The 27550-nt window shown below is 35.7% G+C and overlaps 2 protein-coding genes across 2 annotated transcripts in view; one reads left to right on the top strand and one right to left on the bottom strand.

Moving 5' to 3' along the window:
* Positions 1 to 9116, bottom strand: part of LOC128219717 (lysine-specific demethylase 6A-like) — a 68284-nt gene extending 59168 nt beyond the window's left edge. The window contains exons 1-4 of the mRNA XM_052927648.1: positions 8952 to 9116; positions 6386 to 6452; positions 4529 to 4664; positions 3256 to 3305 (exon numbers count right to left, since the gene is read on the bottom strand). Of these exons, the coding sequence (XP_052783608.1) occupies positions 3256 to 3305; positions 4529 to 4664; positions 6386 to 6452; positions 8952 to 9028 (330 nt within the window). The 5' untranslated portion in view covers positions 9029 to 9116. The remainder of the gene's footprint in view (positions 1 to 3255; positions 3306 to 4528; positions 4665 to 6385; positions 6453 to 8951) is intronic.
* A 3481-nt stretch (positions 9117 to 12597) lies between these two features.
* Positions 12598 to 26817, top strand: LOC128219572 (dynein assembly factor with WDR repeat domains 1-like). The gene is made up of 13 exons (XM_052927397.1): positions 12598 to 12688; positions 14330 to 14402; positions 14838 to 14929; positions 15616 to 15668; positions 16371 to 16429; positions 16956 to 17078; positions 19829 to 19928; positions 20275 to 20382; positions 20717 to 20823; positions 21334 to 21455; positions 22012 to 22184; positions 22928 to 23090; positions 23881 to 26817. Exons 1-13 carry the CDS (start codon positions 12649 to 12651, stop codon positions 23913 to 23915), a joined length of 1248 nt encoding a protein of 415 aa, XP_052783357.1. The 5' UTR covers positions 12598 to 12648; the 3' UTR covers positions 23916 to 26817.
* Positions 26818 to 27550: the final 733 nt, after the last annotated feature.

The raw sequence follows: 27550 nt of genomic DNA, 5'->3' as shown, positions 1-27550 counted from the left end.
TTGTCAGGATTATATGGACAATTGAATGAAATATGCATGGACCGAAATGACACCTGATTTGTCACTGACATTGGATCCCGTTGAGGCAGTTTTGAGATTATGACCATTCAAAGTTTGAGGATAGATTGTGTTATGACCATGACCTTTGACTCTATGACCTCAAAATCCATAGGAGTCATCAGCTGGTCACCAAAAATCAAAAGGCAAGTTCGAGGGCCATGGGTGCAGGCATTGACAAGAAATCACACAGACAACTTTTTTTCGTTCAAGGTCACTGTTACCTTGACCTTTGACCCGATGACCCCTAAAATCATAAGGGGTCATCTACAGGTGACACAACACCAAGTCTAGTTTGAGGGCCATGGGTGCAGGCATTGTAAAATTATCACTTGAAACATTTTCGCATTCAAGGTCACTGTGAACTTGACCTTTGACCCAATGACTCCTAAAATCAATAAGTGTCATCTCCTGGTCAGGCCCAACTTCCATGTCAAGTTTGATGATCATAGGTTCAGGCATTGTTGAGATATCACTAGGAGAAGAATGGTTAACTTTTTTGTGTTAAAGGTTACTGTGACCATGACCTTGGCCCGATGACCCCCAAAGTCATAAGGGGTCATCTACTGGTCAGGCCCTACCTTCATGTCAAGTTTGATGACAATAGGTCCAGGAATTGTCAAGTTTGCTTTCAAGGTCACTGTGACCTTGACCCCCTTAAATCAATAGGGGTCATCTACTGGTCAGGCCCAACCTCCAAGTCAAGTTTGAGGGCCATGGGTGCAGGCATTGTTGAGTTATCACTCGGACAACCTTTTATCTTTCAAAGTCACTGTGACCTTGACCTTTGGCCCAATGACCCCTAAAATCAATAGGGACCATCTTCTGGTCAGGCCCAACCTCTGAGTCAAGTCTGTTGGCCATGGGTGCAGGCATTGTTGAGTTATTACTCAGACAACCTTTTACCATTCAAGGTCACTGTGACCTTGACCTTTGGCCCGATGACCCCCCAAAACAATAGGGGTCAGCTACTGGTCAGGCCCAACCTCCAATTCAAGTTTGAGGGCCATGGGTGCAAGCATTGTCGAGTTATCACTCGGACAACCTTTTACCATTCAAGGTACATGTGACCTTGACCTTTGGCCCGATGACCCCCCAAAACAATAGGGGTCAGCTACTGGTCAGGCCCAACCTCCAATTCAAGTTTGAGGGCCATGGGTGCAGGCATTGTCGAGTTATCACTCGGACAACCTTTTACCATTCAAGGTACATGTGACCTTGACCTTTGGCCCGATGAGCCCCAAAATCAATAGGGGTCATCTACTGGTCAGGCCCAACCTCCAAGTCAAGTTTGAGGGCCATGGTTGCAGGCATTGTCGAGTTATCACTCGAACAACCTTTTACCATTTAAGGTACATGTGACCTTGACCTTTGGCCCAATGACCCCCAAACTCAATAGGGGTCATCTACTGGTCAGGCCCAACCTCCAAGTCTAGTTTGAGGGCCATGGGTGCAGGCATTGTAAAATTATCACTTGAAACATTTTCGCATTCAAGGTCACTGTGAACTTGACCTTTGACCCAATGACTCCTAAAATCAATAAGTGTCATCTCCTGGTCAGGCCCAACTTCCATGTCAAGTTTGATGATCATAGGTTCAGGCATTGTTGAGATATCACTAGGAGAAGAATGGTTAACTTTTTTGTGTTAAAGGTTACTGTGACCATGACCTTGGCCCGATGACCCCCAAAGTCATAAGGGGTCATCTACTGGTCAGGCCCTACCTTCATGTCAAGTTTGATGACAATAGGTCCAGGAATTGTCAAGTTTGCTTTCAAGGTCACTGTGACCTTGACCCCCTTAAATCAATAGGTGTCATCTTCTGGTCAGTGCCACCCTACAATTCGAGTTTGAGGGCCATGGGTGCAAGCATTGATGAGTTATCACTCAGACAACCTTTTATCTTTCAAAGTCACTGTGACCTTGACCTTTGGCCCAATGACCCCTAAAATCAATAGGGACCATCTTCTGGTCAGGCCCAACCTCTGAGTCAAGTCTGTTGGCCATGGGTGCAGGCATTGTTGAGTTATTACTCAGACAACCTTTTACCATTCAAGGTCACTGTGACCTTGACCTTTGGCCCGATGACCCCCCAAAACAATAGGGGTCAGCTACTGGTCAGGCCCAACCTCCAATTCAAGTTTGAGGGCCATGGGTGCAAGCATTGTCGAGTTATCACTCAGACAACCTTTTACCATTCAAGGTACATGTGACCTTGACCTTTGGCCCGATGACCCCCCAAAACAATAGGGGTCAGCTACTGGTCAGGCCCAACCTCCAATTCAAGTTTGAGGGCCATGGGTGCAGGCATTGTCGAGTTATCACTCGGACAACCTTTTACCATTCAAGGTACATGTGACCTTGACCTTTGGCCCGATGAGCCCCAAAATCAATAGGGGTCATCTACTGGTCAGGCCCAACCTCCAAGTCAAGTTTGAGGGCCATGGTTGCAGGCATTGTCGAGTTATCACTCGAACAACCTTTTACCATTTAAGGTACATGTGACCTTGACCTTTGGCCCAATGACCCCCAAACTCAATAGGGGTCATCTACTGGTCAGGCCCAACCTCCAAGTCAAGTTTGAGGGCCATGGGTGCAGGCATTGTTGAGTTATCATTAAAAATAAATGAAATCATCTGCAGCTGTGTAATTATTGTTAAAGATCAACAACTAGTATCTGTATAAATTCATAGCTGTTAATCATAGCTCTAATCCAATCACATGCACAATATTGAAACTAACATTGACGTCATAGCCCCTTGAGAGTTAAACAATATATGAATGTCAAGTTTTCTCTAAAATGTAAATAATTCTAGTTTTAGCCCCTGTGTAAAAATCCGACAGCATATACCTGGAAATCTGGCTAATATCCCTTTTATTTACAACATATGTGCATATAATTGAAAGTTTTTTCTTTTCTTTTCAAGAAACTTATTTTATTCTAGACCACAGATAAGGAGCTTTGGGGCTTTGTCATTTTCTTATATTGACCAAAAACACAGATTGGTGGTGCCATTTCCTGGCGTGGGCAGGGGGATCTGTCCCCCCGGTGTACAGGAGCTTTAGGGCTTCATTTTGTTATCTAATATTGACCAAAAGCACAGATTGGAGGATAATGTACTGGCGTAGGCAGGGGGATCTGACTGCGGAGGATAGGGGATTTAATTTGTAACATCCGCCAAACTATTTTAATACTGACCTTCCAGTGGCATTCGTGCAGCTGGTAGTACTTCTGGTAGGCGGACAACGCTGTAAGACAGTAATATGATATTAACCATGATACAAAACTGTGATGAAATGCCAAATTTATGTTTTGTAAAATTCTGATGTCAGGAATTATTTGTAATCTGAAAATGTTCAGACGAATGCAATCAATATTCAAATCTTTCTAATGTTACTGTAAAAAGTAAGCAGTTATTCTCCCCAGAATAGGATTAAAATTATTGCCAGCATATTAGAGAATGTATTTAAAGCACTTGGAAGAAATTGTTTCAGTTTCATATTTTCCCTGTGTACTTAAACAGTATTGAGTTTTTACCCGCTATTTCTCCATATTTTCCCCTGCGTATAATCTGTCCTGGCCTATTATTTACAGTAAATTTTGGTACCAGTACTTCCCTTATATACAATAAATGATTAATAGAAATCTAACAGTACGTTTGGACATGTTTGTCTTACAGTATTAAAAAAAAAATGAAAAAAAATGTAATTTGCTAAAAAATATTTATAACACATGTTTTCAGTAATACAAAACCTCTTGTACATGAAAGGGTACGAATTTAACTATTTATTAAACAATATACATATTATTGCGAGCGTCTCTCATGCTTTACCTGCAAAATGATAAAAAAAAACACTATATAACAACTATTGTTGGTTTTAAAACATTAGCTAAACATAATTTGACTGGTTTTCAATAATCGAATAATGTAGGTTGACAATCAAGTGCTCTACATTCTTTTTAATTAATTAGAATTTTTTTTAAAAAATTCCACTCAAGTTTTTCAAGCTTTGGCAAAAGTCACTCGCAATATTCAAATTTCACTCGCATTTTGCAAGAATACGAGTCCAATAACAATCCGTGCATGGAGGGATTGCTACACTTCTCTGAAAGTAAACATGTGTACGTTAAACATATGCAATACGTTCTTTCTTTCTACTAAGAATTGAGTAACTATTACTTCCTGTTTAAATGTTTATATAAAAATCCAAAACTAAGATACCGAATTTCTGCTGTTATCAGTCAATTTCAAAAAAACAATTACTGATTATAAAATTTCTGTCATACATGACACCTATTAACTCTTAAATTTTCTAAAAAGAAAGAAACCAAAGCAGGATTATTTATTTATTGTATCAATAATGGGGCAAAATTTGACGGTATTTAAGTCAGAGTTATCGGCCCTTACAAGTGCTTTTACTTGTGGCCAAAGGTGTCAAATATAAATCATGCTTTTATTCAGACAGGTAACCTTTTTCATACTGTTCCAACAGCAAGAGCAGGTGGCCCAGTCTACAGAAGATGGCCGCCTCTATCTGGGGTTTGCCGCCGTCTCTCTTGGCTTTCTTGACGGCTGTTTTGATCACAAACTCGTAGAACTTCACACCCTGGGTGAAAATAAAACATTTATTTTTGAAGGAATTCGATTCTTGCTGAAATATCTTTTCAACCCATATGAATTTTCTTCTTTTATTTTTTTTCTATACTAAGCGGAAAAAAATGTATACCATTTGGCATTACGAATTTGGCCGAATTTCAACCCTGAATTAAGTAGAAACAATACAGAGCAGTATAAATGACTTGGTGAGAAGTATAAAATGCATTTTATAAACAGGTCAAATTCTTTGTATTTATATATATATATATACCGAATGACTCTTCAGCAGGATTGTACAGACGACTTAGCATAACACAGCCATCAAAATTTAACTTTAGAATGAACAAGTCTGAAGCACTTGGCATCAAAAACATTCAGCCAACCCTACTTCGAAAATCCGGAATTTGAGCAAGTCCAGAAAGCGTTGTACCAGTGCAAGCAATGATTTATTTTAGAAAAATTATTTTCACCTCCTCAGTGCCTTCCAAAAAAGAAAAAAAATCGACTTTCAGAAAAATTCAGTATCATGTCAAAAAAGGTAATATAATAGCAAATATACACTTTTTGCAATAGGAAACATCCTTTAGAAGAAAGTAAATAGCACCCAGAAAAATCACTGGCAAGGCTTGCTTGCCGGCATGTGCTAATTTCGACCGGCATGTGCTAATTTCGACCACTAAATTAACATTATATCAATCAATCACTTTATTTTGTTCTTTTGGCCGTCAAGTGCAAATTTTGACCGCTGAATTAACATTATACCAATCAATCACTTTATTTTGTTCTTTTGGTAGGTTCAACAAGCACTGGAGTCTGTTTGAAGGCCAAGAGAATGATGTGTCCCAGAGGGGGTTTAAACCCAGCCATAGCAATTACACTTCTGAATGAAGAAGCCTGAATTCCTGTTCTAGTGATTGGTATCATTTATTTGAGCAAGCCCTGCTATATAGAATCCAGAATTTGATCAAGTCTGGAAGGCATTTTACCAGTACAGGGCTTGTGGGCCACAGTCACCAAAATTAGACTGAACAAGTCCGAATTCTGACACTAGTGCTTGGCATCAACATTCTTAACAAGCCCTGCTATATAAAATCCAGAATTTCAGCAAGCCCTGAAAGCATGTAACCAGTGCAAGGCTTGCGGGCTTGTGCCAATTTCGACCACTGGGGCTCATGCTAATTCTGACCTCTGGAATGCATGTTTTTTTCATATTGCACATATAGTACGTAAATTAATTATTTTTTTTGTACTTTAACATAAAATATGCAAAAACATTGTATCAGAAGACTATGAAGTAATTGTATTGAGTTTCCACTTTTTATCCAAGTCAGATTGTGGTTTTCAGTGGTTGAAATTAGCACAAGCCGGCAAGCCCTGCACTGGTAAAAGTGTTTCCGTGCTTGGACAAATTCTGTATTTGAAATAGCAAGGCAAGTTGAAAACACTTGTATAAGATTTTGGGCTTATTCATTCAAAAGTCTTTCTCCATGACTGTATTTATAAATACCATATTAGATGTATGGACCATTAAAAACAAAATTGATATAGATAGCAGTGGGTTGTCCGGTTAGCGCACTTGCTTTTCACATAGGCAACCTGGCTTCGTTTGTTTAGTTTGTGGTCACCAGGCCGGACAAGTGGGTTTCCACCAGTTTCCCCCACAGCACAAGACACAGTTGTTTTCCATCATTGTAACATATAGAAGTTTAAACTGAACTAAAATTAATATACCTTCTCCAAAAGGCATTTTGTGGAAGCTTCTTCCGGTTTGTCCAACTTCAGGAACCCGAAGGAGCAACTGCAACAGGAAAACCACAGACATGTCTGTCAATCTGAATAACTTCATCAAATAATTTATACAAACGATGAAGATGCTGGTCCCTTAAGACTATATTATGTCTGTTGTTTTGTTGGATTACTGCAAATTCAAGCTGATTTTATGATAATCAAAAAATAAAAATAAAGATCTGTCGGATAAATGTTAAGCATTGGCTAGCTGCTGCGACGAATATCGAACAGGGGCAAGAAGGATAATCATTGATGAGTTATCAGACTATTTATGTAAAATGATTGAATGCCTGGTGCCACCATAGATATCGGACAGGGGCCTAACCAGGGTAAAAAAAATTCTCTGACCTTGAATATTTTCAGTACAAGACAAATTTTATCTTAGAATACAACCTAAATCAATATTACAGCCAATGAAATTGCACATAGGCAATCATTAAGTACTAGGCTTAATCATTAATAATTTCAACATTCACAGATGTTTAATTTAACGTCCGCCCATTGCCACTCATCCGATACAAATCCCTGCGTCAAATTTCGCATTGACAATGTGTCAGCCAATGAGGATGTATTCAGTTAGATGACCTGAATCAAAAAAATTATGATTCGCTATGCTCGCTCTGCCCATTCCTAATCATTAAGATTTTAATTCATGTCATCTAACTATAACATAGTAAATTTCCCATATTGACCTTTGATAAGGCCCACTATTGACCTTTGATAAGACCCACATTGGTGACCGATTAAGACCATTATGAAAGATGACATGGCACAAGCTGAGAGATTGGTAGACAAATATAATTCAGGCCATATGGTCCATCTATTTTGGCCCTAATGGATTTGATGATCTGGTCCATATTGATCCGCAGACAAAATGTGGGCGGGGTCATTTTACCAGTTATAGGGAAGCCCTATTTGTTGAAAAAAAAAAAAAATTCAGTTTTAGGGGGAGTACTTTTTAGGAATAAATGGAGTAAAATATCAATTAAGTAGTCAAGATATTGCTCAAAAACATCATTAAATGAATTGTGAGATTCTCATAATATAAAAAATATGAAAATGGGGAATTTCAGAGGCTATTTTGGGGAAAAAGAAGAAGGGTAAGAAGAAGGCCCTGTGAGTCTATATCTATCTACATTGTATCTTGTGACCTTTCAATCTTTCTGAACCATATTGTCCCTTAACCATTTATAAAATTGGAAATATTTAACAACAAAAAAAGACTAAAAGGTAAAAGGTCATTCCGTTTAAATAGGGGTTAAGCCAGGATTTTATATGGACCGGGTGCTTCTGAAGAGAAGAGTGCTACGGCCACATTGTATCAGGTTGTGAAGAACTTCAGTCATACAAACTTGACAATAACATAAGGACCTATGCTTATTTATAGTAATTTAAGTCACAACTTCCAAATATGTAAAGAATGGATTATCAAATTATTAGTTTTGATAAAAACTTTACTGGCTAAGGTCATAAATCCGAACACTTATGAAGGTTTTTTACAAATATCTTGAAACATCTATGGTTAATGTGACAACATCTGCTAAAGTACAGATTCACGATCTCATCAATTTTATGTTGAAAATCGTTCATTCTATGGACAGTAAATCACCCTTCAATTTATGCTATGGGGGTCACAATTACCGAACACTTGAAGAGCCAAAATACATGGTCATACAATTATAATTAATAAGTATGCTTTATTAAATAAACACTCAGCTGCAAAGTTATTTATTGTTTCAGATGTTATTCAAAACATGTGATTTAAATGTAAAGCGTGATTTCTATTTATAAATATCTTGAATGTAGGTCAACATAAGTGCGAGGCCTGAAAGATGCGCTTGCACCTTCTGACGTCATTCATTCTAGATCATCGAATAATCGATCACGGTAAACAAACACAAGTTTTAGCAGGTGTTCGGGATTTGTGCCCTGTTCCGAAATGTACCGTCAACCAGTACAAATATTCATGATCTTATATGCATTTAACACTATGAAAGCAGAAGGCTGCTCATGTTGGTCTTCAAAAGGACAGAATGGTACTACTAATAAAGAACAGGGTGCAGCACCCTTACATTACTCTATAACTTACTCCCAACTTTCAATATATAAAAGCGAATAAAGAACACATTTATTTTTTGTGGCGAAAACAAAGTTCTAAGTTTTTTCACCATAAAATGATTAGACCAGCAGTCAAATTTTTTTCCAGTATTGGCTTCCGATGTCTGATCGTTAACCTCACAAAAATGGTTATGTCACAAAAACCACAAAGATATGACAGTTCATTAATTTATTTGTAGCTTTCAAAACAACAAAATAATTTGAAGTTAAGGTTACTGAGCTAGGTAAATATTATCTTACAATAAGAACTAATAATTAAAGACAATAATCGTCTACTAGGATATTCTGATGATTTTTTTGACTCGAAATTGGTTACGTGACAAAAACCACAAAGTTTATTAATTGATTTTTTAGTGTTATTATTTTACATGTCAATGAACACATATTTTACCTGTCAAATTTCAGCAACTGTTGTCTTTCGTCTTGTGTCAACTCTAAAATTTCACTCTCAGAAGCCATTTCTATCATATCTTCGGTAAAATTTTACTATTTGTAATCCAGTAACTTTAAAATTCTTAAATATCCCGATAATTCCCTTTCTCTGAACAGGATGGTAATCCCCACGCTACAGGCTAAAACTTTACGGAAGTAACGGAAATCGATCGTCTTAATAGACATTATCAAGATCACCGAGGCGGTGCTCTCCCTTACAAAGAATATGAGAGATGGGAGAAAGAGCAACTAACGTTGCCATTCATCATCATTTTCATCATCATCATCAGCAGTAGCAGCAGTAGTCATCATCATCATCATCATCATCATCATCATCATCATTATTTCAGTACTGGCTATTTTGTATACCTTGATGGGTCCTGCTTCTTTCTGTCCTATCTCTAGGGTGTTTCAATTAGCTCTTTTATTATCTTTGTAACTGTTGTTAAACACTTGATCTATTGATATCGATGTTTCACGAACTTGGCACCCTTATTTTGTACCGTATCATTTTGATACGGTTACTCAATCGTAACAACTCGGCCATCTCCGGCAAGCTTCGAGATAGCCATATCTTGATACTAGCCGAGGAGTTCCGATTGACGGTTACTGTCGGGATCAAGACAAATCGGCCCCTTACCAAATCGGCCTACTACCAAATCGGCCCCTAAGACGTTTCGGCCCTGCCATTTCGTCCCCTTAATTAAAATGACTCGAGACGTTTCGGCCCCTTAGTGATTTTCAACAGAGACATTTCGGCCCCTTAATTTTATTTTATTTTTCATCTTGAGTATAAAGTAAAACATTGTAGGTCGTCTTATAAATGTAAATGAGATCTGTAAATAAGTTGTAAATAACATATTTAAATTTACAAATAGACGCATGGAAAACAATGATATGACTGATATAAAAATATAATTAAAATCTAAATAACTATTTTTAATGATTTTTAATATAAAATGTTAGAAAATCTAAGAAAGTTTATATGTTATAACTGTTAATTATTAATTGATCATTAAAGACTTCAAAAAAATTTGTCTTTGAACCATGCGTTCTTTGCAAGGCAAACTGTAAGTGTTGTGGGTGTGAAAAAGACATTCAAAACGTGTGAATGAATAATTGTCTTTAATTTGTTAATGGTATTTACAGTTGATTAAAGAAGATTTGAGTAATATAAACAACGTAAGTATATATATTAAATTGTTTCTAAAAGTGGGTACCATTTGTTTTAAACGTGTTGCTGTGCTACTGTTAGAATTTCGTGTATTGGATATTATAAACGCGTTGTTGTGCTACTTTTATTTTATTGTGTAATGAAATGGATTTTTATTATAAATTATAATGTCTGATTCTGATTTGTGTAGAGTGTGATAAGGCTGTGAGGCCACTGCAACATGCCATCACCTGCGATGTATTTGACCGTTGGCAGCATCGAGTCTGCGATACAGGTAGGTGCAAGTAATATGTTTTATAGACACAAAAAACGTATAGAAATGTATAACACTTTCTAAGGATGGCTATGTTTACCGCCGAGTACTCCCATAACTCATTTAAATTCGCTTGGGTGAAATTAATCTTCCACTTGTGCCCCATAAGGCCAGCTTATCTAACTTATACTTTAAGGTCCAATAAAAACATTTGATTTTCATTCTAAAATAAAGTGCAATGTAGGAAGTTATTGAATATGGTCCCATAGCGTTTAGTAGGTTTGAGCAGTTTGTGTTGGAAGCAACAGCCACGTATAAAGTGGTGTCATCTGCAAATAGTCGTACAGTTGACCCTTGTCCCTCGTGTATGTCATTTATGTAGAACAGAAAAGGCACATTAGTATACATAGTAACATGAACAACTAGTACTAGTACTTAGTACTATAGGAGTATGCTGTGTTGCAATGGAAACTCATATATTTGTTTTACATGCAATGCATCGGAGGTAAACATTGGCATAGGCCTCGCTCATTTACATCACTACTCGACGCATACCTCCAGCACCTATGGTTCTATCGATATTTTCCAAGTGTGCGTACATTTTGACCAAATCATAAAGAAAGGTTTTCAGTTTTGGGTCATTTTCATAGATTTTATCTTTATTGTATTGCCAAAACTCCGAGCTCGTTAAATTAGTCCATCTTTAATAATAAATTGAACAAAAAAACTCTACTCATATTATGTGAAAAAATACGAAGAAATCACAAAACACTTTGCACGTGACAAAGTGGCATGACATTGATGATAAGTAAAAGATCGCCATCATTTAAAAGTACATTCTATGTTTCTAGAGTTCGGCAGTCAGTCAAGCTCTGTGAATAAAACTGGCCTCCTTTTAGTGTTCTAAAACGGTTTCCGATAAAAGCTAAATTATAAAAGGTCTTGGATGTGTGCCGTGATCAGGTACTGGATGTGTGTATTAATAATAGGGGCATTGGCTTCTGTTTTCAACCTTTTGTTTTTCTTGGTCTGTCCATCTTGTGCTTTTGTTAATACTGTTGTATTTTGGCATATATGCTGTTTGTTTCATCTGATCGGGATACATATATATTAAAAAAGCAGAATAAATGCCGCGCATGATGTGCTAACAATCCAAAGCGAGACAAACATGTGTATGTGTGCAATCAAGGTTTGGCAAATTACTTACTTAATTATTTCTGGTAAACGAAGTGAGATTTCTATGTATATTCGTCGACAATGGGGGATTTAAAATACATTGTAGGTAAATGCTCTGAAATACATGATGCCAATTTCCATAAATGACAACCCCTATCTTCAATGTTGTCAAAATGTGTAACACGGTGCACGTCACTCCAATCACCGGAAGACACACACCTTTAGAGCTGGTATCGAGCAGGTATGCTTTTTGTGTTAAATGGTGGTTATATTTGAATCGGATTTCGAAGGCGTTTGATAAAGTATCAATACCATATCTGGATGCCAAGTGATGATTTAGCAATTTGCCTGATTTAAATAATAGTTACTACAACCGTCTCCGTGGCCTAGTGGTTAAGGCATCCGCCTACGGAACGGGAGGTCGTGGGTTCATCCCTGGCCGCGTCATATCGAAAGACGTTAAAAATTGGTACAAGAAGCTCCCTTGCCTGGCGCTCAGCATTTAAAGGGTAGTGCATGGAAAAGTGGTGTTCTCAGTACTGGTTTAACCCAGGAAAGTTGTACCCCGTGTATCGGTGCTTTACACCGAGCACGTTACAGAACCAAAGGGTCTCTTCGAAAAAGAGCTAGGGTATCGCACCCGGACTTCCTTGTATCCCACCACTGTCTCTCCAGCTGTCCCTTCAGCTAAAACAAAGGACCCCGATGGAAATAAGCGCTTGCATTTTAACGGGTTATCTTTGACCGCAAGGTGTAAAGAAATACATACATACAACCACTGTCCGAGTCACAAACGCGCAGCCATAGTTTTGGTGCATTGCAATCGCGAGGGTATTGAGTGTAGTAACTGTTTTAGAACAACTAGGGGTCGGGCTTACAATAAAAAGTATATCTGTAACACTTTAAGGGCACAGCGGCAATGACAGTAATGCATGGGTGTAGGAGAAGACTGATCGAACGACCATATTCGATAAATTTTAGAGTTATCTAGTCTTGCCGTCTAGGACGCTACGCCATGTTGAATTTTTCCTATGTTTTGTACTAGTCAGCAATATGAAACTTAAACGATTTTTACTGCGTTATTACCCTCCAGGTAAGGTTTAGAATTTTGAACTGGTTTGACAAAGCCTATTGTTTAAAGTTATGTATGTACGATTTATGTTTCTTTCCTGATGAAGCAATAAAACAGCGAAGAAAAATTGAAGTGAAAACTTCTCGAAAATCGTGAAAATCGCAGATTAATCAAGATTAAACAACTTTCAACAAGGCTTGACATGACAAAATTTGCTATATATTTGTTTTCTCTTTTTAACCTTACAAAATGAAAGCAGCCTATCCTAATATGTTTGAACCAAACAGCCCAGATGGACCAGATTGGCAAAACCATACAGCCCAGACTTAAAAGTTAGTGATGATACATGAATGAAACTTTGAAAGAATGGTTCACTGGTCTGAGCTGTATTGGATCAGCCAATATGGAATTAATTTGATCTGCTAATCTTTGGCGATAGGTGTTGATTCTAGGCAGTAGCTACAATGATGAGCGATCAGGGATACTTTTTTATTATTTTGACATTTCTTATCCTCGACTAACCATGTTTCGCGGATGTAAGGAATAAATAAAAAATAATAAAGTTGAGCAAAACAATGAAATAATTTAACTACTTTTGTCAGACATGCCATTTATTTATCCATATTTCCACAAGTATTTAAGAACAAACGGTCAAAAGTTCACGTAAATAATGTCAACAGAGTACAGACACTGAAACTAGGCCGCCATCTTGATTCTAGTACCTTGATTCGCGAGCTCTGACGTAATCTAGGTCAGCACGTTTTAATTAGGCCAACACTATTTTGATCAATTGTTTTTTGAGAAAAACAGTCAAACATATCTTTAAAAATGTTAATTTCAAAATTTCAACTTGTAATAAAAGATTTACAGTATTTTGTAAACATAAAACATTAAATCATGTCAAATTACTCGTAGTGGGGGAAAGTATAATTTAACCCAAAGACAAAACTGTCTCTTTAATTGTATTTTCAGGAACACTGAACATTCTAGATGACTTAAGGACATAAGTGCCTTCCTCTCTGATCATTTTGTACATAAGCATGTTTAAGGGCAGTTGGAAATAAATTATGTACTGCTTTATCACTGCTTAGGGATGCACATAAAACAGAAATTAACACTCACTAATTTCTTTATTTTGGCACTAAGACTATGGGTCATTAAAACACATATTATAAGTTTGCTTTGCCTTCCTACAAGAATTTAGGTCACGTGACCGTCATTGATAAAATGTATACAAAGCAGACAAATAACCAGCAAATTTTTAAGGATGTTATGTGGCAAATATGATTGGTTTCTATGGCAATTAATTTGGCATTAGTAAAACTACGTTGTTTGCAGTGTTAACCATTGTTTCAAGTGAATTTATCTGTTTTAAAGATATTTTTTCGCGAGTTGGAAAGCATCTACTCTTGTAAATAGTTCGTAGTAAAAATGACGTCATAGCTTTGCAGATACGTGCATTTCACGTGATAACCAGGTAAAAACAAAGATGACCGCGAATCAAGGTTGGTCGCGATTTTAGGGACTAGGACGATATATATCGCTGTAATGCTACAACTCTCTACCATTTAACACAGGGCGAAATTATGAGCCTTGACTTTCGCACTTCTGTTATCTTTGATATTTGAACAATAAATAACCTAATTTATTGTTTATTTTCAGGTATAATTCTTGAATATGAGCAGGGAGGACATATGAAAACAAAGTCTATAGACCTTCTAGATCTCAAACCAGAGTGAGTATACCAGAAAAAGAATTTAAAAATTCATTAAAATCATAAAAGTGCTCCATCAAGGAATTGTAAAGGGCAGGGTGATATGTTCAAAAGCTTGAGAGAGCAAGTAGCACAGCACATGAAAATTATATCTTGCATAGTAACATGCATTTTGTAACAATTACAGATCTGAATTATATATATAATGATAGCCTGATTAAATGGTTCCTTTTTAACATTTATATCACTTCTAACTTACTTATCAGAACTGATTTTCATGCAGTCATTGAATACTTTAGTGCAGAACTGATGTTGATGCAGTCATTGAATATTTTAGTACAGAACTGATGTTGATGCTGTCATTGAATACTTTAGTACAGAACTGATGTTGATGCAGTCATTGAATACTTTAGTACAGAACTGATGTTGATGCTATTGTTTATTTCTTCATTTCAGAACTGATGTTGATGCAGTGGTTGATGAAATAGCCAGAAAAGAAGCTCTCATAACAGCTTCAAAAACAGACCAAGTCAGAAAACTTATAGGCCGTATCCTTTGTTAATATCGTCTGAGATCTTCAGCAACAGTATTTCAAAGTTTACATGCATTGTTTTTTAGCTTATCTGTTTTTTGAAAATTTCAAGATATTCAACTGAAACTTAATACACATCTTGTCATCTGGACAACACATATGTAGCACGTTTGTAACAAGTCCCATAACTATGGCTATTATAATTGTCCATTTTATGCCCCTTCTACAACTTTAAACAACAACAACAGGCGAGTGTTGGCAATCACTCTGCCAATGCTCTTGTTAATTTTAGTCAATGAAATGAATGTAATAATTATTTTAAAACTGGATTCAGACATTAAAATTAGACTTTCGGATAAGCAAGCCTGAGTTCCCACACTAGTTCAGGGTTCCAAATAGGAATGGACTGCCAGCCAAAACAGATGGTTCAAATGCCTTTTAGTTTGGTTCATTTTTGTCAAATAATATATATTTTTTCCTTAAAGCATATTTGAATCTCTAGCTGGTCGGCTACTTATGTATTTGGGACAGTTCAACCAAAATATTTTGGTAATCCTAGTGCCTGCCAGCCTTACTATATAAAATCCAGAAATTTAGAAACACCAATTTTTTTAATTTTTTTAAAAGCATTTTACCAGAGCATGTTTTTATGCTAGTTTTGACCATTGTGGAATATCATGTTAGACCTTAACTTGATGACAGGACTTCAAGAGAAGCTAGCCCTCAAAGATGACCACCATTTTTACCTGTTCAAAGTAAGTAGATTTCTGACCTAAGTGTTACTGTTGTATACTTCTTGATCTTCTGTTGAAATTGAAATCTTTTGAAGTAATGTTTTGTAAGGCAAGAGAAATTGTTCTAATATTATTATATTTGATCTATAATAAACAGATATGGTTTTATATTACTCAAAAATAGATATCAATGTAAAATATCATTTATCAAGAGGATGATGTGATCTTGTGGTCAAGGTATGGGTCTTCATTTTGCCATTGAGGAAATATGTTTAAAGCCTCACTATTTAAGGGGCTTTCTTTTGGCCTCTTTGGCTCTTACTATGGATTACAGCAATGTGATTGAGTCACTGGTTTCAACCTTTGGACAGACTTGAGATGATTCAGATTAGATCACAGTAGTCAATTGTATATAAAGCTAATTAAGTTATCCTAAATTTATCGTTTGGCTGATGTGCACAAACAAGCGATTTGATTGGTCAAAAAGTATTTTTGGATAAATATTAACCAGTCGATTAACATTTTGGCTTACTTACCAATTCAAAGCGATAAAACAGTGGTATCTTTTCAATTACCTGCACTCTAATATTTTCCGGGTACTCCAGTACTCTGTGCCAACGAGAGTAACTTACAATAAATTATTATAACTTTTTTCACAATCAATGTGAAATATGAAATGTTTTAACTAAGTTCTTGTGTCACATCTTCATGTTTCCTTTTCAGGTCTTACGAGCTCATATTCTTCCATTAACAAACGTAGCATTCAACAAATCTGGTTCTAGGTAGGTGTTACATAACTACATTTATGTGTAAATCAAACCTAGGGTATAAACGTTTTGAGCGTGATAAAATACCATTTGGGAATAAAATTTACAGACAGAGATTTGAGGCTAAGGAAAACTGCGTATCACATCATTTTTCAGAAAAGGCCAATGATTATTGTTGGAATTTTTTTCCTCGCCTGTGCCTTCCAAAAAGGGAAAGATCCTTGGCAATGGGGAAAAAAACCAAGTCATGCCAAAACAGCTTATATTATAGCAAATATACATGTTTAGAAGCTTTTATGCTTGCACTTGACTGTTGCTGTATTGGATGTTGTCTGGTAAAAACTCAACACAAACTATGCTTGATTTTTCATTCACAGAAACTGTTTACCAAATTGGGTATATATTAGGAATGTTTGGGGAAAAATGAACACTTTCGCAAGGAGAAAACATGTTTAAAAGGCAGTAAATTGCACCAAGAAAAATCATAGAAGAATGAAATGAAAATATAAAAAGTTGTGTAATGGCATGTTTTCCATTTCAGTTTTATCACCGGGAGCTATGACCGCACATGTAAAGTGTGGGACACGGCTTCTGGTGAAGAGCTTCACACCTTGGAAGGCCATAGAAATGTTGTGTACGCCATCGCCTACAATAATCCATATGGGTATGTTTTCAGGGATGATAAAATTCCGGATTAATCCGGAATTCCGGATTTAAGGCCTCACGGATCGATTTTGAGATATATGTAAATCCGTTGAGTTTTTTCTAGGGAGGGAGGGGTACAGGGAGCGATTCGAGCTATGTTCGAACAATATGGGTACGAAAGGTGAGTTTTCCGGAAGTGTAAATCCGGAAATTAACGAACATAGTCACGTCTTGCCAATCGAGCTATATGATTGGTTAAGATAGCGTCGGGTTATTACGGAAATTACCGATCGGACAAGAAAACAGTATCCGGATGGTTCGTATCCGGATATGACAGACGACGAAGATTAATAAACGAGTATTGGAAAAACACGACCACAACTTCTAAAAACATCGATTCGTCGATTAAAAGGTATATTTGCTATTTAGTTTTAAGAGAAATTGCCGAAACGTTACTTTTAAAGTTAATAGAATGTGTTAAAACTGAGAATGGCTTTTTGCGCATGTACTGATGTAGCAATATTTCGGACATCCCGATTCGGATTTTGTTATAATAAATGATTTTTATTTTACAATTTTTATTTAGCCGATTGAAGTTTACGATGTAAACCGTTTCTTTATTGTTCTCATTATATTTGAAGCATTGTTCTCAATAAGAAGTGGCTGTTGACCATAATGGAAGGTTAAAAAAAAATCACTATCCCCACCCCTGACACATTCAAGGTGGCTGTAACAACCATTAAGCATTCGATAAGCGAGCAGTGTTTTTATCCTTTTACCAGTTCACCAATCACTTTTTATCATGATACTTAAATTGTGTTCTCTTTTATACCCTAGTTCTCAATTTTCTGATGTGATTTGCCTCATCAGTGTTTTATTTTTTTCACTAACAAGCCGGTGCACACCGTTCATGTCAGTAACACTCGGAAGAGGGGTTGACATTAAATTGAGATAGATAGATAGATAAAATTGGGTTGTTTAAAATTTAAAGAAAAAATGAATTAATATTTTGTAGTAGTAATATATATTAAGTAAGAGCAATCAGTTTATTTTCTATTTGAGACAGTTCAACAAATCTTCTTGAGGACCCAGTTTGAGTGAGATTTAATTTCTATAGTTGTAATTTGTATTTCCAGGTATGTTGATGGTTCCAAAAGTCAGGGATGAACAGACACCTCAGCCAGTGCATCCGGTTGTTCCTGTCAATGACCGACAATTCAATTCAGATGCCATGATTCTTGGATTTATGGCTGAACATGACCTTCCATACCCCTGGTAGCACATGTAGTGAGTCTTACTTAAGACACTTGCCAAAGATACAAAAGCTCTCAGCGAATTAAAACTTCAAAGGTGTACAGCATCATATAAGATGACTTCCGGAGAGGCAAGCCATTTCAATGATGAACTTGTTGAGGAGTTAAGTGATATTCGGTGTGTGCTACTGGACACCTGTAACATCATGAGGAGAAAAAATCCGGCTTGGAGACCAGAATACGTCAACTTGTCCCTCACCTCATAGACATTGATGGTGACACAGCCCGCCATGTCCACAACGGTTACCCTGCCAAAGCATTTACAGTCCCATTTGGATATTACTAGGAATTCCGAATAATAATTAGTATAATATATAATAATTAATAATATTATATTCTCATCAAATGTGCAGATAATGGAATAAATATTCTTATATCTGATATATAAAATTTGAATAAATAACACTTTACAATAAACATTTGCAAGTTTGATATTTGATATGTTATTCATTATTATTTATTAAACATCCCACAGTATAGACTATTCATACACAGGCATTTGATCATAGCCAGTTGTGTTTTATGGGAAGTGGACAACTGAACCAAAATGTCAGGTACATGTCTTATGCCTGTGATTTAAGGTAAAAAAGTAAATTTAACTTTGTTCAAAGACAAAGGTGTTTAACTTCACTGCTAAGATTCCTGATAATTGTTCTGATTGCGGAAGTCTCCTGTTGGACATAATTATATCTACCAAACCGAAAGGTGAACTCCTTGAACACTATTCTAAGACAAAAAAGGGTATTAGAAACTCTGAAATACTGAAAGCTTCGGGGGGCTTTGCCCCCCTTGTCCCCCCCACCAGGGCTTTGCCCTGGACCCATCGGGGGCCTTTAGGGGCCCCCTGAACCCCACGCAGACATTTTCAGGATTGGCAACTTGGCCCTGTTATCATCCCTGTGTTTTGTGGAGGTTTTATACTGTATTGAAAATGGGTTAGAACCACTTTACACCCTAGAAAGGCATAGGAGTTTTGTGAATGCTATACTTAAACCGATATGGATACATGCAGGAATAGTATGTATGTAGGACTTTTGTCAAATCAAGTGTTTGCCCCAGTGCTATAAATATTTGATTATGATTTAAAAAAATGATATTGCTAGCAATTAAAAAGATCTTACTTGTGAAGTTAACTAAGTTTAGTATTTAAGCCAAATAATGCTCTCTCTAAATGATATTGTGTACTTTTAAAGTCTTCGTTTTCAAAGCAAATATAACATGTATGTCTTTAGCCTAATGCCATTTTATAGTATCATAAAATTAGGGTACTGGTCTTATTAATCTTTTATGGTTCTTCAGTCATTTGGGATCTATAGGCTTCAAGATAATTCTCAAGGCAAACTTTGAATTGAAAGCATAAGTAAAACCATCATGCATAGGTGAACTTGATTAACATTCATAAATATGTTATAAAATCTGTTAATGATTAAAACCAGCGTGATGTTTTCCATTTCAGAGATAAAATTGCCACTGGTTCATTTGACAAGACATGTAAACTATGGAGTTTTGAGTCGGGAAAATGTTACCACACTTTTAGGGGACACACTGCTGAAATAGTGAGTTTCCAATAAAAAATTCAATAAAAAAATTAGCCGGTTATCGGGTTAGCATTCCTTAAGTTTGTCTCATGTGTATAAATATTGTAATAATTATTAGAACTTGTAGATAACTGTAATGAAGCTCTAATATTATTGAAGTTCTTGCTTGAGTTTTAAGAGTAAAAGAGTAAATGAAGTGTTCTCAACTGATTTCCAATGTGTTTAGTTCAGGAAAATCAACTTAAAATATATATTCTTGTATCACCCCTTTTGAAATAACACACTGAACATTTAACATACATGAAACAATATCATGGCCAAGTCAAAAGGCTAAAAAACCTGTTCATATTGACATAATTTCCAGGTCTGTTTGAGTTTCAACCCACCAAGCACAATGATAGCCACAGGCAGCATGGACACGACAGCCAAACTGTGGGACATCCAGACTGGGCAGGAGGTGGCGTCATTGAATGTGAGTTTGTAGAAATTGTCATATAATTGTGTGACTTCTGACAATGGTTTTTTGCTTGTCAGGCTGTTTAGGAACAAGTCACTGCTGATAGATTTCTTGAAAATCCTGGTAAAGTCACTCGTCGATTTTGAATTCACAATTTTATACTTAATTTTTCAACTCAAATTTGATGATTTCCCTTAATTTTTTTCACTAAACACTCATTCATAAATAGATGAGTACCATGCTAGGTAAAGTCATATCTCTGATACAATCATTTATAGCTTCATACATAATTTTAAAAATGGGTCTAATGCTGAGAATGTGTTTAGATATCACACAATATGTATTGCAGGGCCACAGTGCAGAGATTATCTCACTGTCATTCAATTCCTCCGGCTCCCAGCTAATCACGGGATCCTTTGATCACACAGTCATGGTTTGGGACGTTAATAGTGGAAAGTAAGTGAACAGTCAATTTTTCAGTAAAATTGTTTTGGATAACTCGACAAATTTCCTTCGTTGTTGTTGTTCTTAAGCAATGTTATTGTTTTGCCTAAAATCTTTCATGCATTTGCTTCTAGCCTTTTACTCTACGTATAAATTGAACACTTTATGGATGCTGTGTGATAAAAACTAAAATATGATTAAAGCAGAAGTCCAAACTGTGAAAAAAGTAAACTTTATTATTCTGCCAATGTTTGGCCATGCTGGCATTACAAACAACTGGAAATGACTTCGAGATCCAAAACGTTCAAAATGAAGTTTATAATGATTGGCGTAATTTTTGACATCACAGGATCATCAATAAATTATACATAGCACTTGTAAGCTGCATTCATGCAAAAACCATAATATAGATAGAACATACTGAAATTCATATAAGGTACAAGCTCAGTATAATAATATAATGGAGCAGATTAAAAAAGTGTGGAAAACAACACCCTCAAAATGAGAATATTTATTTTTCAGGCGAATCCACACACTGATAGGACACAAGGCGGAGATCAGCAGTGCCCAGTTTAACTATGACTGTTCACTTATAGCCACCGGCTCCATGGACAAGACCTGTAAAATATGGGAAACCAACCACGGTATGTTGGTTGGTTAAGTGGGATTGGCAGCTTACACTATTAATTACAAATAAGAGTTATAAGTGCTGCATTTTAACCAGGATAAGTTAGTTGAAGAACAGATTGAAATCCCGAAAAATCCACAAGAGATGAATACAATTTCTCAGTTTTAAATGCATTATCAATAACACTTAACATATAATACTTACATAATAAAATAACATATTCCTTCAACTGTTCAATGTTTTGGAAGTTTGTTTTCGTGTTAGTCACGTATGACTCATTTAATTGTATAAAATCCTAAAATCTGTCTTGTCTGATCAATTTCTTAAGAAGTCTTTTTTCCAATCATCATCAAATTTGGTCAGAATGTGGCAATTTGAACTGGTAAGAACTGTCTTTACCGTGTTGGCTCTCTAAATTTGGCTATCTGTATAACAACTTATCACCAAACTTTGTGTCCTAATTTTAGTATGAGCATGTTTTGAGACCGTTGACGCTCTTGTTACATTGGTAACGAGTTTTACTCATGTGCCCACTGCCTATAACTATGTCAGTAATAAGTACCGTGTTTCAGGAACATGTATCGGCACACTGCGGGGTCATGAAGATGAGGTGTTGGACGTATCATTTGACATGACGGGCCAGTACCTGCTTACTGCTTCTGCTGACGGGACGGCCCGGTGTTATAACGCCACCACACACACGCTCATATCCAAGTTTGAAGGGCATGAAGGGGAGATTTCAAAGGTATAAATAAGATGATGAGGTACATAAACTTATGTTTAACCTTTTGGTGTTTCCGTGAAATTTGTTGTTGAAGTTCAGGGATGTGATTTTGTCTGCCGATTTATGTGTATCTAATGGCTACAGGGACAAAACTAAAACAAACCCAGAAAAAAAACTTTTTTTAACTAATTGAAAAGGATGCTGGTTGCTTTTGATTGTAACTTATTTGTTTTTAGTATTGAAGAAAGTTTTTGGATTTGAGGCCCAGCAGAGGCACGTTCTCATTTTATTCCAACATAAGACTCCACAGTGAATCATAGTGTAGCTTATGAATATACAACAAGACAGTGGTATCAGATCCTTATAAATATCTTTTAGTTTAAACCTTTTTATTCAACACGGCTGTGAAGAAAGTCATATTAACTTATGCTAAGTCACTTTCGTTGGCACAATGTTTTGCAAGAGTATGGTGTTGTGTTGTGTTTGAAAGTGGAGAATACCCACTTGTTCAGCTTGGTGACTACCAACCAAACTCAAAGCTACCCAGGCGGAGAATCAAAAGACTAGAACGCCTTTGTGAGAAGCAAATGCTCTAACCGGACAACCATAGGTTTAAATACCAACACATCTGTTGGTGAGATCAAAATTATAAAAATTGATAGTGAGTTTCATACATAAAGCTTATGAATATAGAACAATAAAGATGTATCAAATCCTCCCAAATATCTTTTGAGCATCATAGTATCTGTTTTTTTCCCTTTCAGATAACATTCAACCCCCAAGGGACTTCAGTACTGACAGCGAGTTCCGACAAGACGGCCCGATTATGGGATCCAGAAAATGGGGAATGCAAACAGATACTTGAGGGACATACGGATGAAATATTCAGCTGTGCTTTCAACTATGAGGGGAACACCATTATTACTGGTAGAGGATTATTATTGAGGGCATTTTATTTTCCTGGGGCTATGTATTTCTTGTATAGTTGTTTTCGTCTTGAGTTTTTCACGAAAACATGGAGCAGAATTGTTAAATCCTTAGAGTTGCTGGTGTTATCCTCATCCGAATGCAAAACTTTAACCTTGCTGGTTATTCAAATGAAACTTAGTACATAGTTTCAATATGACAATACAAAGATGTACTGTATAGCTATTGTATAATTTTTTTGTAGTTGGTATTGTCAGCATTAAAAACCTAACCATGGCCCATTACAGCAAAACCCTTCAGTCTGGCTTAAATGATTTTATGCCCCTTTTTTACCGAAAAACATCTGTTGGATTTTTATGTCTGGGTGCAGCACACATGTTATTGAAAAGTTTGTTTATTTTTGGCAGTTTTTTGTTCACTTTTGAGGCCTTTTGGAATTTCAATGCGCAGACCATTTCCTACTTTCATATTTATAGGCACATATTTTGAAAAAATACCTGAAAATTAGGCTGTTGAAAATTAGTCATTAATATATGATATATAAACATGAGTGGTCAAATTGAGCACCAGCCCGAATGCCGTGTACTGGTAAAGTGCTTTTTGGGCTTGCTCAAATTCTTGGATTCATATAGAATATATATGTATATGTTTTATGTCAAAAATAAAGAATTGAAGCTTGTTCATGCAAGTCTACTTTCGTTGACTGTTGAAAATATTGGGCAAATTTTGAATCAACACTATGTTAACCTTCGTTAATTGCGTGGTCAACACTATATTACTTTGTTTTCAGGTAGTAAAGATAACACCTGTCGAATCTGGAGATGAGGTTAAACATTGTTACCTCCCTTAGTCTTAAATTTTCCACTTGCAATGGAACAGCGACGAGAGATCTGAGAGGGACGATTGATGGTGTATATTCATCTTTTGTTTCCAGTGTTGAACTTGTGTGACATTTATTAGCAATGAAATAAACAACTATTAAATAATTTATCAAAACGTTTATATTAAAATAATGAATTGTCAATAACAATGAAAATATGACATTTTCTGTTATTACCAGAACACAAATGTTTAAAAAATTTGCATTTTAAACTTTTTTCCCTTGGACCAAAAATTATTTGTTATAAAACGTGTTCAGTGGGCATTGTATAAAACATATTGCTTCTTCATGTTTCATCATTTTCTGACATTGTGCTGGTGGAGAAGGCTTTCTATGCTTTGTCAAGTATTTTAGTTTCCATCAAAATACAAACAATAATTTGACTATGCCTAATATTGTACAATATTTCTTTAAATTTTGTCTGTAATAGAAACAGCTTATTTTGTTAAGACAACTCTTTTACAAAGGATCAGGTTTTGTGTTATACATGTAATGTTTGTTTAATTTCATATTTCTGATTATTCATTTGAATATTCATTTGGATTATAATCAATTTAGTTTATTATATTTATTACTTATTATATTTTAGAATTTACTTTTTGGTTATATATTTTTTTTTTCAATAAAACAATTATACATATAAGTCATTTCTGAAGCCTTTATCAAATTGATTACATACTTAAATCAGATTTCCATCGCCCTCGATAATACCCGTGATTATTGTGTTCGTCCAGGATAATCATATGACTAGTAAAACACTCTATTGGTTTAACAGTTAGGAGTATTTATATCATGGTTGTTCAGAGTCATGTCAATCGAGATGAATTGAACTGTTTGTACATGAATTGCATTTGTTGCTTTTAAAAGTATTATTTACATTTTCAAACATTCCACATTCAATGTGATACTGACCTATGTCTAGTTTGCCGTCCAATTATATTTCAAGAGTTTTACTGCTGTATTTAAGGTTGTGCTTTTTGTTGTGAATATGTTATAGAATTCCATTATATTTACATACTGGTATATATCTATTTATGCTGTTACATTTTAATACCATGTGTATAAAACATCTTTTTTGTGAACATGTTACAAGTGACTCAATTTGCTTTGTCAAAATGCTGACTTCTCTCAAAATCATGATGAAATGTTTATTTATTTATTTAATCGTATGGAGTATAGTCAGGCCATTGATTGTATGGGGTATAGTTGGGACATTGATTGTATGGAGTACCGTAAACTTGGGCCATTGATCGTATGGAGTATAGATCGGTCATTGATCATATGGAGCATAGTCCGGTCATTTTATCAACCCTAGTACCATATGATCGTGTTATTTTAAAGATATTTCTGAGAACAGTCAAACCACACAAAGTTCCACCACTGAGATTGTTTTAACGGAGGTCAATTATATGTCTTAACAGCCATCCCACACCACCAGCAGTTATAATATTTATTTCGATACTTACAACTTTTTGTAGATAATTAAGGTAAATTGTATTTGATTTTGCAAGTACCGGTAAAAATTTTGAGAAACTTGCTTAATATATTCAATTGAATTTCTTGATCATATGATATTTTGTGCAATTGTTGATCAGATGACTGCTTTGCCGTGATAGTGTTTAAGTTTTTAAATCAGTTGATGGTATTATATTAATACAATTTTTTCATGTTCATATTAAAGAAATAGTAGGCCATGGCTTCAATTTGTTGAACTGGTTTAAAAGTGGTGAGAAAATTGTATGTTGCATTAGAACAAATTTCATGAGACAGGATTAGAATAACATGTATGTCTTTGTTTGCTAAGGCCATTTCAAATTAAATTTATGTCTAGCATCCAGTACTTATTTTAAAACCCATTCCTGCTTGGCAGAAAACAAAACAAAGCATCATAGTAAAAACAGTTCATTTTTTTAAACAATATTATATATACAAATTCCCACCCAAAACATATTGTATACATCTGCAGATCAATACATATATACACATGTAAAAAGTGGACTGCTTCCCAAGAATTTATTTTATTTTTTTTGGAAACAAATGGATATACATCTGCAGGTTCATTTCTTAGCATAATCATTGTGGCATGGCCTATCAGTTAATCATTCCAACACTTCTTAACATAGCTTGCTTTTGATAATGATCGTCAAAACCAAGATAACTACGTATCAGGAAACAAGATGAACCTACCAAGACGTATTCATTAAGTTAATACTTTAAAATAAAAGGATGTGTGGTATCTCATAATGAGATTTCAATACAACTAACTGGTCAGCTATGAGCTCTAAGGCCACACTTAATAAATAGTTTGTTTGGTGTTAATCCATCCCACCCATAAAAATACCCCCACCTGAAAAATGGGGGGAAGATAGATATATCCTTGTGCATCCGTCAATGTGTGATTCGGTCGGAACATGTGTCACTCAAAACTCCATCTATTTCACATAGAGTCAAGAAACCTTGGTTGAATGTTATTTAGGTGATGAAGATTTGCTCCTGAGGTTTCATTTTCTGCTGCACTTGGTGAAACCAGAGTTATGGCCCTTGAATGTTATTTAATTTTTCAATTTTCCTTATAGAACTAATGTGATTAGGAAGTAAAAAAACACACACACACACAAAATCTACCTACCCACACCATGAAATGTTGGAAAGGCACTGCCAAACAAACTATTAATTTAATTGTGGCCTTCCCAAGATATTTTTACGCTTTCATGATTTATAATGTACCCTGTGGCCTTCTTCCAAATGTTGCTGATGTCTTTTGTACTTAGTACTACTGGTTGTTCTCTGAGTATTTTGTCTCGTGTATTTATTTCTTGATTTGTAATAAAAGTTTGTTCAAGCTGAGTTGTGTTTATCTTAACCTAGAGTTGTATGCAGTAACCAATTAGATTTAACTTAATTTCAAGTGCGGAATCCCAAGTTTTTGATTGGACTGGAAAAATAACTGACTGATGGTCTGAATCGAATCCATGAGGCAAGGATAAGGATTAGTATAAGAATTATATAGAATAACCCCATGTATATATTGTAAGTTTCATATTAAGTTGGAATAGTACCAGTACATGATATGACTTTTTACCTATGGGCATTGCAGTATTTCATATACATTTATAGTTTTTTATAGAAGAGAAATTGTGTTGTATGATAAACAAAAATGAGCTTTAAATGACAGATTTGTGCAAGCAAACTTTTGTCAAACAAGGGTCATAGGGCAACAGTATTAAAGCCGGAGTTATGGTCCTTGTGTGTATTGTCTATGAAAACTTATGTAACAAATTACCTCTATAAATAGCTTACATGTAGATTTTTTTATCAATTTCACTGTAGCATATATTCTTAGCTATTTTGATTGTTTCCCTTAAATGTGACCATGGCCTATTGATTTGTCTCACCATGGTCAACATAGAATGAACATTTACGGTAATTAAGTTAATGGTACTTGTATGAGCAAGTTACATTCCAGCCAGTCTAACCTTATAAGTGCTTGTGTTGCCTTCATGGCATATCAGACACAGAGAAAACTTTGTCAAACAGAGGGTCCGGTTTACGATCAAATAACTTTTAAATTAAACAACTT

This window comes from Mya arenaria, chromosome 15 (assembly GCF_026914265.1).
Source record: "Mya arenaria isolate MELC-2E11 chromosome 15, ASM2691426v1".
NCBI classification, from domain to species: domain Eukaryota; kingdom Metazoa; phylum Mollusca; class Bivalvia; order Myida; family Myidae; genus Mya; species Mya arenaria.
Note: the sequence above shows the minus strand (reverse complement) of the source record. Positions and strands in the feature narration are given on the sequence as shown.